The sequence below is a fragment of the Cataglyphis hispanica genome, chromosome 16 (assembly GCF_021464435.1).
Source record: "Cataglyphis hispanica isolate Lineage 1 chromosome 16, ULB_Chis1_1.0, whole genome shotgun sequence".
Lineage (NCBI taxonomy): Eukaryota > Metazoa > Arthropoda > Insecta > Hymenoptera > Formicidae > Cataglyphis > Cataglyphis hispanica.
Genome location: NC_065969.1, coordinates 5,823,222 through 5,838,132, shown reverse-complemented (window position 1 = coordinate 5,838,132; position 14,911 = coordinate 5,823,222). Strand labels below are relative to the sequence as shown.

The following is a 14,911-nucleotide window of genomic DNA, read 5'->3' as shown; positions in this document are numbered from 1 at the left end:
ATATTTTATATATTTTATAATTTTATGAAATATATTAAAAAAGAGATGACAGAGATGATGTATAAAACTGCAAAGTTTGCACAATTTACATCAGAAATCATATTATTACGCGATTTTTAATTATTCGGGAGCTCACTCATGTCCGAAACACAAGGAGCACGAAATGTTTAATCATTGATTGAAAAATGGCATTGTACGAAATCGATCGAGGTCGATTGTAAAACATCTAGGGCATTAATCGTTTCACTTAATTCGATGCTAATATATGGCGTGGAGCGCCGCCAAGAAATCTGCAAGTCGTAGCAGGCCATTTCTAAAGGATCCCTTAGTCGCATCTTCGAATTAGGACAAGCAAAATCTCCTCGGCTCTTACAGCCGGAAACCTGTCCGTAAACCTTGTTTTCTTTGTCTTGTTGTTGTGAGAAACGTCTCGTCTGGGAGCGAAGAAAATGAATGTCTGGAACGACACATATATATATTTTACACCGTTTCGATCTCTTGTATCGTTCATTTATATATTTGTGATTAATATTACGTTTTGGAAACACAAATTAATTATTGCATCTTCACGCAACCGTTAAACTTTCGTGCATTTGAAACGGTTGCGCGAAGATGCAATAATTAACTTGTGTTTCCGAAACGTAATATTAATCACGCCGCTCTGGATATTTGTAGGGAAGAAATTAAATAAGCAATGACAAATTATATTCAATCAATGCGAATGTATTTTAAGATATAAATTTTTGATGGCAAAGTTTTTTTCGAGTTTAGATAGACGAAATTATTTTCATTGTAATTATGTATATAAATAAAAAAAAATTAGTGCGGTTTTTAACAGAAATAGAAATTAGCAAAATAATTACATGTCAAAAAGGTATTCGGTAATATCATATTTTATATAGTCGTGCCGTATTGTTATCTTTACAAAAAGATTTTTATTAAAAGATTGCGAATAATATTATATACAGATTCTTAAAGTTTGATAGAGAAATTTTTCCTAGTATACGTAAAATAGCATCTCTCTCCTTTCGTGATTGAAGGAGAAAAATTGCACGACAAAAGTTGGATAAAACTTTGGCTAATATCTTCAAAGAAATTAGAAGGGCGCGAGCAATTTTTAGCAAACAGAATCAACATCCTAGCAACTCGACAATTGCACGAGGGAGATTTCTTCGCGAATTTTTTTAGACGGCTACATAATACCGCGGTAAGCTAGCTCTCTCATTGGAATTTATCCGACCGACCTAAAAACCATTCTCCGCCTAGTAATCTTGATGTGCAAGAAAATGCAAGGTGAGCAATATTGAAATGTGTAAGATGTGCAACTCGGCAGATAGTCGGGGCGTTTTCCATCTCCCTCTCGTGTGATACATTATATTTTTGAGCGACCCTTTAGGATACTCAAGAAGCTTGCATTATAGATCGAATATTTCGCACGTGAATTTGGAAACATATTTCCGGCATTTTATACAAGAATATTTTGGCTTCTTTGCATAAAATTTTTGACTAAAAAAATTCTAAAGTTATTATAGACTTTTTGGCGGCAAATGTATATTTTTCAAGCGCATCGTATATTATTGTTATACCTTTCAATTTCCATTAAATGATCTAAAATCAATTATTCGTATATAGCATAATTGCGGGCAGGAAGTTTATTTAATGACGAGATTCCCTAATCTTGTTTCGTCGCTTTATTTAGCAATGTGTCATCCGCGGCAACATAAGAATCGCACGGTCGGAGATAAAAACGCTAAACTCGTAGCATTAGAAAAAAAAAGATTCGTAACGCCATGGCAGTGGTAAATCGCGAACTGCGCGACGCGATAAATAGCTTATAGCTTATAGAGATCACAAAATATACAGAAGAAAATTGTAAATTCTTCATATTATAACGGACCTTTTTCCACGAATCGTAGAACCTGCACGGTGAATATTTTCTCGACAATATCTTGAGTCGAGGTAAAATTAATTATGAATTATACGATGAATATACATATATATGTTATCAATATGTACACCAAGTAAATATATAAATTATACTGCGAGCGATGCGCATCTATTTTTTATAATAAGACTCTTAAATAAAACTCTCTTTATCTCGGAAAAATTTTTCAACGTAATTACAGCGAGCTAAGGTGCCTTTAACAAATCGTTAAGAAACCTACTTTTGCGTCAAAGTTCTCGTGGGAACTTGAGTTCGGAAGCAATTACAACCTTTGTAGAGGAGTTTTTTTTTTTTCGAAGTAGGAATTGTCAAAGTTTCGCTTCCTTTCGCGGGATGATAAGACTTGAATGGCAAAGCAAGCGCATAGCGACGAATAAGAGTTTTGGATTACAATGCATTTATTCGCGTATGTTGAATTCTTATGTGCTATATTTCCATGGGGACGGAGACGCGAAGAATTTATCTGGATATCTCTTGATCGCGATACGAATCTTACCAAGCGTGAGAAGCACATCTTTCTTACACATGGAGAGAAGACGAGGAAAGAAATCTTCTTCTGCCTCTGATACGGCCAATAGTTCTTTGAAATATTTCTCGTCGAGTACGGGCACGAATAGAAAATATCACGCGATCTGGGCTCTGTGCCCGTCGAGAAGACTCTTCTCTCCTTTTGTATAATCGTCATGTCTAAATGCAGCTGTGCAATTCACACAGCATCCTTGTGCTCAACGTGTGTTACTGAAGGAAACGTACATCTTGAAAATAGATTTGAATAAGTCGATATAATTTTCAGATAATATTTTGTACTTAAAATATGTAATATCTTTTTGAAAACGTATAAAGTATATTATCCATCTTATTAAAAAAAGATGATAGATTTGAGAATTACTCTTAGGTAAAGGAAAACATTTTTAGCTCTTTCGAAAATAATATATTAACTAAATTGACACATTCACAAGTTTAATTGAATGATTGATTTATAACACGATTCTACCTTGTATTATTAAGAAAATAAATCCCACACACATGTACAAAAATTATTTCAAAAGTAGCAAGATATATGTATATAGCCAGTATCAATATTTATCAAATGTCGCGTTTCCTTGGAAAAATAAAATATGAAATTTCTTTCTCTCCAGGAAGAATAAAAAACTTGAAGAAGACCAAAATATTTTTGCGTTGGACATTTGATATAAATCGTATTTCGTAGACAATTTCGCCAAACTGACGTGAAGTTTCTCGCCACAATAGCCGTGTGCATTTAGGTGCGAGTTTACGACGGTAAGTCTTGTCGACATCCGGTGTCCTTGCACGATGCCATTTCCTCGAAAACGGCACATCGAGATGATAGATGAATACGATTTTATTACTATTATTATTGTTTTATCGTCTCTTTTATTACATATTTGTTACAATGCTTACAAATACAGAGTAAAAAACATTAAACATTATTAATCGATAAAGAGAGAGACCTTCTCGTTTAGTAATTAATATGCATCATGTTTTTTTCGTGCGGCAATAAAACGCTTGGGTGTGATAAGCTATTAAAATAGTATAAAACTGTGTTGAGCTCCTCGAAATTGCACAGAATTGCAAAATTAAGAGAGACTAGCTCATGGGTGATACGTGAAATCCGACGTTATGTGTAATCCAGCGGCGGGGTCTCTTCATATGGTGGGATTATTTCCTACGTTTTACAAAGGGTATTGCAGACGTTACGTCGCACAGATATAACTGAAACTGGACGACACTCTGAGCATGGTGGTAGCACAATTATCTACGAGAATCGGTATTATTATGAACCTTGAGTAATACTATAATGCTGAGGTGGAATTAATTTGATCCCTTAACTTCGTTCAAATATCATAATGGTCGAGAAAGCGCGGGATATTTCCGCGTTCCAATTATCTTGAATTAACGCTCCAATTATCTCGAATGCAGAATTATTTGTGTAAACGCATTACGACTGCGATATTAAAAAGCGCGACGCTAAAGCCATAAAATTATCATAAATCCTAGTCTTCGCGTCTTCAAAGGACTGGGCGTAACATCGCTCAGGTAAGCGTGTGTGTGTGTGTGTGTGCGTATAATTGTTCCGAGAATATATATATGATTATTCTTGAAACGTCATGTGTTTGGAAAAATGGTTTTTTATTTTTTACTCCGGATGCGATCCTCGCACGAGACGTGTGCAGCCGGTCGTTACATCGATGTTTGGCTATAATTCCGCTGCCGCGGAAATCGAGAATATATCCGCGGATCGATCGGTAATCGCCTTTTCTACTAAAGCTCGACCAATGGATTATAACGTGAATACGGATCGCGAATTTGCGACAGGCACATGTTCCGCGACACGATGGACATTTTCTGATATGCCAGACGCTCAGGAAAAATTGCATTTCCATTGCATTCCCATCTAGTGCTACATAACAGACATGGATCTAAATAGAACGACTGGAATATTGTAGAAAATCGAGAGAAAGAGAGAGAGAGAGAGAGAGAATATACTTGTATTTATAGATATTTTTAATTTAGAAAATAGATTCTTAAATTAAAAAAATTTTTTTTATTCCATTATATGCTATTATATTTATATTGAGAGATGATTTCTAACTGTATGAAATATTTTTGATTCTACATCATAAACATACGTTAAGCAAATGTATATATAATTTAAAACATGCATTGTTTTTTAGAATTTTTTTCTTTACTGCTATTTACATTATTTATTTTTGTTAAATGAAATATTTTTCCATTTCCGTATTCGCGTCGCGTGTCCGTATCTCTCGCTCGTGCATAGTTTGCTTCACAGGGCAAATAAATTATTGACGAACAATATCTCGAGATACGTTCCTTTCGCGTCTTTTGTGCGACTATCCGCGAACGATTCTACGTCACGGAAATATAAATCCATCTTTTTTATCCACCGTGATACGCGTGCACGTAGACGAAAACTTACGGCCGATCTTTCGTACGGCGAAAATTCTAAACGGAGCGGAGTTCTCCGTTCCGGGAAAACTTTCGCAGCTTTTGTCGCGGGTGGAGCTGCTTGCGATTCCATCTTCCGGAGTCATAGGGGCGCGTGTTTCCCTTTTTATTTTTTTCTCTCCCGAATTCTCGCAGAGAAGTTGTGAATCTCGTTTACCTTCTTCACCCCGCGCGCGTGCCGTGCACTTTGTCGTGCTCGGTGCTGTTACGCTTTCTGAACTTTCGCAAATAAATACGGGTGCCTTGTATAGAGATATCCCGGGAAATTGAAATGAACAATATGGATAAAATGTCTCTTACAAAGAAGTCACGTAGATGCATATAAAAGAATCTGTAAATAAAGCTTTAAAAAATTAAGCTTTTATGTGTATAAGATTTGAATATTCTTTATTAGAGAGAAAAAAATATTTCTCTTAAATATTTTATGTGTCATTAAATTTTCTCTTTTTCTTTTTTATATAAAGTATATATTGTAAAATATAAAATCAAGAAAAAGAGAGAGAAAGATAGGATAAATATAAAAAGAAATACGAGAGAGGAAAGATGACATATAAATTTGTTTATTTCTATAAAGTGAAACTATAAAGTTCAACAATCTTTTAAGCTGTATATTTAGAAATGAAGTAAGTATCGAGTAATAAAGTAGTGAGATTAAGTTGCATGCCGACTCCCACATACCTCGAGTAATCCGGATAGAATTTGGGGTGCTAAGCTGAAGAAGTGGTAGATTTTCCTCTCTTACGTCGGTAAGATAAGAACAGGTATTACGACGTTGTTAGGCCAACAACGCGGACGAGAAGAGAACTTTGTAAGACTTCTTTTATCATCATGTTCCGTTCAGGTTCTTTTTTCAGTCTCTCGCTTTCACGATTTCGTTTCTATCTTAAAAGTTTTCCTCTGAATTGTTCCTTTCTCTTACATGGTAAAGGTTCTCGTCGGTTAATTAACGCACAAACTCGCTTTTTAATAAAAGTAAAATAATTTAATATAAAATAAATATTTTTATGCTACTAATAATGATAACTTAAAATTTTACATATTTTATATAATCCGTAAATATTTCAGGAAATTTTAATAAATGTTCTTTCCAGTCGCTATTGCATCCTTTGTTGAATGTACAGGACGCACATAACTTTCAAGTTTTCTTTATAAAATATGCCAGTATTATACAGTTAGCCGCTCGACAAAACAAAAATAGGCCGAGAGGAACACCGCAGCAGCATTGGAGAAAACTTTTTAAAAAGCGACCTTTATTCTTTTTAACCGTACCATGACAATTTATGACTACAGCACTATCACTTAAATTATACAGAGATTGTACAATCGTGCTGTTGAAACGTTTATCAAACTTTTGTTTAACTAACAGCTATCAAGCAATTTTCGTCATAACTCTAACGAAGCTTCTCACAAATCCGCAATAATGTAGCGCGGGGTCCATAAATTTAGTAGGAGGCGAGACTCCACCAAAGTTGCTTTGCGGATTTTATTGCCGAGACGATTATAAGTTTGTCGCGACACGTTTATGGTGGACATCGTAGGGGCGCGTTTACTCCACTTTGGCAACGTTAAATTTGCACGTTGTACAATGTTCTCTCGCTACGGTAAAGACCGCACAAGTGTCTATTTTCAGAAATCACGTTAATTGTCATCGTAGCGCGCTACGACGACGTCGCTTTTATCGTTTCGTCTCTTAAATCTCTGGAGCACCCCGGCGCAACTAGCGACTTAACGATACCGCATTAGAGTTGAATTTCATTCCCTGTGCAGAGAATATCAGAGTCCTTATTGTTAGTAGTCTCTTGTGTCGCGTCGCACAATACACAAATGACTTTTGCGGAAATCCACGCCAACGTTCGATAATTATTCAATTATATAGCGATTACACTCGAGAGATGCACTGGCGTGCACTTAACGTGGCGTATTTAACGCTCAAGTTTTGCGAGCGCTTATAAAGTCGCGCACAATGTACGTATGAGTAAACTAAACTTTGGAATATTCTGTTTGTTCCGCTCAAACCAATAAGATAAGACTGCACCAGCTGCATCGAGACAGCTTTGCATCGGAATAAGGAGATTTCAGAACCACCCGAGAAGATGGTTAATAAACAATGGCTTTATCTTTTATATACATATGTGTGTATATACATACATTTATATGGTGAGATCAAAGTTGCTCGCACAAATTACTTTGTTACAACATTTGAGGAATGTAAATTCTTCTGTTTTACGATGCAAATTTCCTTCGTAGCGCGGATTTATTTTAATAAAATCCGAATTTTGAGAGACGCTCTAAAACCTTGACGTTTTACTTGCCTCGTTTAATAATGTACGGATGATGACGCTACAAAGTGGAAATTTATATCGTGGTCACACTTTCAACTCGGAAGCGAAAGAAGCAAACGAAGGAAGCAGAAAATATTATCGATATTTCATCATATTTTCGGGTGAATTTGTGTCGAAATTGGGAGAATTTTGAGGCAGCGACGCTGAAACACTTTAGAAGTTTGTTGCACTCACATATATATTACTGAGAATGCTCTGGTAGTTTGCGTGTCCTTCTGACCACTCCCACAACTACTATTCGTGTCGTGTGTCGTCACATGGTCCAAAAGTTTTCCGTTGATCTCCAGTTCTCGTTGAAATTCCAAACACAGTTCGCGCACATACGCGCCACGTGAATATAGCCCGCCCTTTCGCTCTCTCTGCCTCTGACATCGAGTTTCAATATTTTCTCAAGAAGTTATTTGAATGGCGCGCTACCGATCTTTCTCAACCATTCATGGTAATAAAGCTGGCCAATATTTAAGAAAGCATAATATAGTGCAATACGAGAGCGGAATAATATATTTTATCTCTTTATATTGAGTCTCACATGTTTTAAAATATGTCACGAATATTCCAAAAATGTGCGAAAAAGCAAGAAAAAATTTCTATCAAATATGATATTTTTTATTTATTATCTTGTTTAAATATCAAGATTAAATAATTTAAATTGTAATTTAAATTGCATCAAGATGAATATGCATAAATTGAGGCAATATTAAAACATTTGCACATGATAAAGAAAGGAACATGAGTAGTCAGTCATATCGAATACTAGATTTGAAAAAAAAAAAAAAAAATTTCCCATCACGGATCAAAAGCTATGCTCTTTTACGCGACTACATTGTGTAAATTGCCATTGTCCAGCAACTTGGGTCGACCACGGAATGTTCGTAATTTCATTTCGGTGAATGAACGGACATCGAGTTTGCTATCGACGAGCCGGATGGTGTCTCTTTGCGGATACAAAAGCCGGATGACGTTGTAGATGACGACCGAAGCGATTTCGAATACGGTAACAAAAGTTTCGAGAAGGAATTAAAAACACTATAAGCTCCTGCGTTTGACATTCGTATTCGAATTCAACAATCTTTAGACAAACACACTTTTACCGGCTGACGCTACAGCTACTCCTTGAATACGAATAGGTTGTTTTTTTCGATCCCATGTTTACAATAACGAGAAGAATTCGGGTTTCTCAACCTGCCTATTATTCATCTATCTATCTTTTCAAACAACATCATAAAGAACATTTATAAAAAAACACCTGTGTACCTAAGTGCGCAACGCGAATAATTTGAATTATCTCTTTGTTTAATTATTTTAATATATTATTTAATAGATTTAGCGCACACAGTTATATATAAACGTACTCGACTACGAGGAAATGTTTTATTAAGTGATAATGCTTTGCTCTCGGGCTTTAAACAAACATGAGATTAATTCTAATTGAAAGATTTATATGTAAGATCTATATGTAAGTTTAATTCTAAATGAAATATCTATATGTAATCTCTTAAAAAAATTCTAGAATATTAATGACGATTGAATCATTTGTCGCGGATAAATTTCTCTCTCTTCCTTTTTCTTTAACGAAAAATATGGATTAATTGATAGAAATTGCAATAAATTCTCTCTGAATCATAATAGGGCAGAAGCGGGACTTTCACTTTTGGGGAATGTGACGGCTAATAATTTTTCAACGGAGAAAACTCGTCATCTTTCGGAAGACATCGAAAAGCTTTGGCCTTTTATCGAAGCACAAGTGAGAAACTTGAACCGAAAGGGGTATGGAACGTGACGGGAAAGTTCAATCAAGGAATTCCGTAGAGTTGCATATACACGGTAAAAGCACACCGGTGCTTAAGCGTAACGAATGTTACGTCAAAATCCACGTGAAATAACGCGTGCTGACGGTTATTCAGCAGCGCGTCGTATTCCGCACACCCTAGAATCTCGTTACCCGCATTCCATCCTGTCCCTTGTATGCCAACCCCCGGAAATATTTTCTGTTAAATGAACTTTCTTCCCTGGATACGTAATTTTGGGTGTGTCTAATAATCTCTCTCTTTAATTTATTTTTTATATTTTGATTAATAGAAATAGAAAGTTTTATGGTTTTTAATCTAGTTTAATCTTACTCGTGCAATTATTTCACACATTCAACGATTTGATTTTTTTATTCGCGAATAATTATTTAAATGATTCTAAAGAAAAGGATATAAATTACTTCCGAAAAATTTTTTCTTTAAAATAAGAATTACAATGTTGTTAGAAGATTATGTAAGCAATTACTTTAAATATGTAGATTTGATTGCTACATCTGATAAACTTGGTATAATAAAATATTTCTTTTGAATTTTATTAATGACATTGATTATATGAAACATGCGCTGCCGTGAATATACAGCGATAAAGAAAACGTAACGCTGAGCCAGCTATGAATTTGCGCGCGAGCTGCGCCGGTTGTCATCAGAGACGGATTGAAGGGGGACAATGAAAGAAAGGACGGTAACCCGCACACAGGCTAGCGGAACGGTACGTTTACGAGACTCCCTAAACGCTATGCTTCCGAGAGACGATGGAATGAATGATGCACACTCGAGAGACACTGCGAAACGTTGCGTTTACGAGGCGGCGGAAGACTACATTTATACGGAAGACAGTAATATGGTTTTACTAGTGACAGTGATGTATTCGGCTTTAAATCGCGAGTAACGTATAAATTTACAACCACCTTCCGAAAAAAGAAGAAAGATTATTTTTTTCTAATCAAAATTTTTAAATATGAAAATAAAGAGAGAGATTTGCAAAGAAGAAAAAGAAGAAAAATATTTATTGTAAGTTGTAATTATTATCAAGCAATGTGTGTGTGTGTGTGTGTGTGAAAATGGAGAATCTTGATAAGAAATTGAATTTATTTTAAGGGGCGTTATAATACATAAATACGCTACTGGCAAGGAGTAGTAAGAGGATGTGTTTGAGAGAGATGAGACAAAGATATGCTTGCTAGAAATGGCAAAGCAATGAACTTGTGAGAGACGACGGAAGAATGCATTTACTAACGGAGGCAGGGGCGGATTTTACAATATTTTTTTCTTTGAGAAACTTGCTTTACTGTTAGTGAATTAAATAAAGCATTACACGCGCATTTATCTTTTTCCAAGAGAATAAATGATTAACATTTTTATATATCTTAAAATAAAAATATTCTTTCTCGTTTACAAACTATAATAAGTTTTATCAATTTAATTTAATTTATAATTAGTTTTTTAATATTACATTTTATATTTAAATTAATATTAAATTTTTATTCCTATGAGAGAAAAGGAGAAAATGAAGGCGCAAACGCTTACACATTTATTTAAAAACTCTGCAATATACAATATCATGCGTATATGGTCGTATTTTAATTTAATATTCCATAACAATAACCTCATAAGAAAATAATAGTTAATTCATAAAGGCGGCGCTGTAAGAAAGAGAGAGAAAGGGAGAGACAATTCGCCGTCTTTGTCGCAGATAGTGGAACGGATGAAAAAGGATAAAAGAGGTGGGGATACGAGAGTGGGGGAAACTCGGTACTCGGTGAGCGCGGTGCGTGACTGCGCAGTCAGTCCGTCGGGCAACGCGCGATCGAGAGGACGCGTGACATATTGTCGGAACGTTGTGTACACGTGGTCGCGCGGACGTATCTCTTTCTTTTCCCGCGCCGATGCATTGCGGAAGAAACGCGTGTGAGTGTGTTACGTGTGTGTTTTGTGCGTGTGTATATGCAACCAAGTGTAATGTGGTGTAGCGTCTCCGACGACCACCGTGATAGCCTAACCTAACCCCGACGCTGCGGAATAAAATAATGGTCAGCTTTAAGAGCAACAACATACCCAGGTACGTTTTTCCACGCACTCGTACGGATTCGTTCGATCGGCTCGCGCGACGACCGCAAAACGGATCGGAAACCTTACACGGTAGACGCGCGGCAATGGTTTAAGTGAGAATTAAATGAATTATTTTTCATTGAAGTGCATTTGGCTTTTGTAACATGAATATTAAAGCGCGAACGTTGCGCGTTTTTTGTTTTTTGAAATGCGAACACAGTGAATTCTTTTACGTACTACTAAATCGAATAATTTTAACTTATTTCGATTATATTTGTAAATTATGTCAAGTAAATTTCTTGTATAAGTTGACGTGGTTGTTATAACAAAAATAATACCGCGGCACGAAATTGTCAGAGAGAAATTGATTCCGTAATCGTCTTACTGCATACTTAACCTATGCGCGCGTGAACGCAACAATGCTAACGTCATGTAAAAAAATTTATGTTTTCAAGACGCAGTTATTCATAGCTAGATGCTGGGGGAGATAAGGAAAACGGAGCGCACGCGTGCATTTTATAAAAAGAATTTCTTATTCCGAACAATACTCGAGACTCCAATATGTCTAGCGGTTCTTTCGCGCGAGAATTCTGCATGGCGAACGTTCTTCCGCAGCAATAGCGCGAATTCCAATCATGATTTGGAATATTCCGATTGGAATACTGGGTTAATGGCGAATGTAGATATCGTGATTGCGTTCGTCGATACGCTCCGGCGCGGCTAATCTGTATTAACGGACAATTACGATTTGTAAATACAAACGGAAAAAAATTCAATATTAAACTATCCGGATTAATCTTTAAAAATATTTTTGCTCGTGATGTAACATCGAAGAATTTTAGATATTCGTGTTGTGTTTACAAAAGTTCGATGGTTTATCGAAACGTAAACACGGTAAGGAAACGATATTTAATTAAAAATAAAAACTGTACACAAAAGAAAAGAAAAAAAAAACACGGAGCTTTCGAGACCACCGCGATGATGATGGCGTATTGGAGCTATTAAAGTCAAGAACATCTTTTTGTATGTGTGTGTGTGTGTGTGTCTAAAGTTGCTTGCTTTCAGCAACATTCGAACGTCGAGCATATGCTCGCCGTATGCGAGCGAAATGACTTGTAACACTATAATGAATTGCCCAAATGCATCCTTCGGTATTGTATTTATAAACCGACGTGACTTATACCTCCTACGATGCACGATCTATTTTTTTTTTTTTGAAATTTATAAATCGCAAGAGTTTTACGTTGTATTTTAATAAAAGAGAAGTAAAAAAAGAGCACCACTGAAATCAATCAAGGAAATAAAAAGATTAATATACTTTTTACCTCCGGTACTTTAATTATCGATAAGTATCGATTATCACGTTATTAACGATAATAGATAAACTTTATCCGATTGCTATCTAAATATTAACGGAACATCGTTCGTCTGATTACGTTTTCGTTTTTGAAAGACGTAGTTATTTATGTAGTACCGTTTCGATCGCAAACATGGGAAGACCTGTTGTGATCATCTCTTGGCCGATGTAAGGTAATTTCCAGTCAGGTAGCATCTGCCGCGGAAGCCAATGCCCGCATGAACGAGGGAGATACCTCGTCATCAGTTTCCGATTATCAAACTTCTCTACCTTCTCTTTTTCGCTCGGTTTTTTTTTTTTTCATCCTTTCGATGCAAAAGTTTGCGCATGATGGCACGACTTGTTCGCGATAGTATAAACCGTGATATTATCATCAATGAGAACGAGAAATAAATCCATTAGATTAAAAGATATTATTGTGAAATTTTTTTTTCATCGATATCGTGAGATAAAACTAAGAATCGATTCCTCTCTGACAATCGTTAGATCTAAATCTCAGGTTATTATACGCATATTGATGTTTTTTTTTTTTTCATACTTTTAGAGCTGAAAGAACAAAGAATATTTAATTAAGACAGTGAATTTATTCTATTGAAAATCTTTTCTTTAATTATATTGAAGCAGTGTAATAAATATGCGTATGCAAATTTTTTAAACTTTATTATCCATAAAAATTACAAATCTAAAAAAATGTTAGCCTAATATATAATTATTATCAATATTATATTTTTTAATGAATTTTGAATAATTCTATCCAGTAGTAATATATTTGATTAAAGATATTTTATTACAAGCTATTGAACAGATTTTGAATATTGTTTTGTTGAAAGAACTCAAATGGTATTGTCTGCTATTGTCATTTAAAAAAAATTGCAATAAATTCTATTGTAGAATTTTTATTTCGCGTTCTCTGGAGCGTATTTGCGAGCTCTCGGAGATCGCAAATCGCTGGTTGGGAATCGCTGCGTTAAGGTTGAGAGATTTTACCGATGTCGGAGGAATCGACCCTGAAAAGATCGTAGCGATCCTTGTACGCGCCAATATGCTCTTACAAAAGGCTTACCATACCGCAATATCGGAAGTAAACAATTTGGAATTTCCTGATATTTTCGCAAGGTTTCAGACTTTCATTGAATGAATAAAATCTCTTTTCTTTCTTTCTTTGGCATTAATATTTTTTACAGAGGAAAAAGATTTTAATAATCAGCTCTAATTTAACAGTATAACAAGTTTAAAAAAAGAGGAATCCACATTTATAAATGTTTTATAAATTTATGGACATACGCGATATTTTTAATAATATATTATCGAAATACGTATTGCTATATTGCATTTTATATTAAAATTTTTCCCGATAATATCAGCTACAGTTTTCTTTAGATTGCAGTGAAAAATTAAAAATAATATCGATGCATATGCGGAAAACAGAAAATGCAACTGTTCGAATGTGAAACTTCTCGATATTTCTACGGTACTTTTTTTTTTACTTTGCTATACAAAAAAAGAGTACTTTTTTTATATTGTAGTCTCATTCATCTTTTGATTTACGTCTTATATTGTGCGTATTTTTTTTTTTTACTGCAAGAAACGCGAGTCGTAATTTTTCGTAAAATATATAAAATTCGAGGCGTATGCTCTGCGGCCTGGAATAAAGCGTGTCTTTGACATTACTTTGAAATATTTATACGCTCAAATGCTTGACAATTTTCCTTTTGTCTCAGTCTGGCGCTTCTCTCGTTTATCCTTTTCGTCTTTCGCCGAGTTCACATAACTTATTGTAGATACGGGTACGGAATTGCACGAATACATGAACACCACTGTGTTCTTTCGTGACTCTCCGTTAAACATTTGCGCGATGAATCCTCTCAGGACTTGCACGACGGTCTTGAATTACGAACGTCGCGAGCACGTCGGTGTTCATGGCGGTTTTAGGACTTGAATTTTTAAATTGTCTTACATATTGATCCAAAGTCGCCGATAATTTGAACGAAGCGAAAATTCCTGTTTAAATTTATAATCTTTTGCGAAAATTTCGTATATTCGAGAAACAAAAATTTAAAAATTATCCATATCGACATATCGAACTGTTGAAAAAAATTAGAGAAACAAGAAATGAAATAAAAAATATAGCTCTTTAAAAAAAAAAAAATTTAATAAGGATTAAAAAGGCCGATACATTTCCGAATTTCAGAAAATCTGTGCAATACCATAATAATTATAATAACACTTTTTTACTCAAATTATTATCAATATATTATTTAAATAGCATTTTTAAAGAGTCTTGAGGAATGCGAAAAGAGTACTCGGGCTATTGTATTCGTGTGTTGTTTATTCTTGCTCTCGTCTAATTATTTAGCAATTCGCTGTTACATGCGTGATCTTGATAAGACGCCGACGCGGCGCGTCTAATTATTCTCTTTCA

General features: G+C 35.1%; 1 protein-coding gene across 8 annotated transcripts in view; it reads left to right on the top strand.

The window, feature by feature from the left end:
• LOC126855359 (uncharacterized) overlaps nucleotides 1-14,911 on the top strand; it is a 119,303-nt gene that overhangs the window by 23,856 nt on the left and 80,536 nt on the right. Inside the window, exon 1 of one of the 8 annotated variants that reach the window (XM_050602940.1) lies at nucleotides 10,860-11,142. The exons of the other annotated variants lie outside the window; for them this stretch is intronic. Within the exon in view, the coding sequence (XP_050458897.1) occupies nucleotides 11,111-11,142 (32 nt within the window). The 5' untranslated portion in view covers nucleotides 10,860-11,110. Of the gene's footprint in view, nucleotides 1-10,859; nucleotides 11,143-14,911 lie in introns of those variants that run through there. 8 annotated transcript variants of the gene reach the window in all.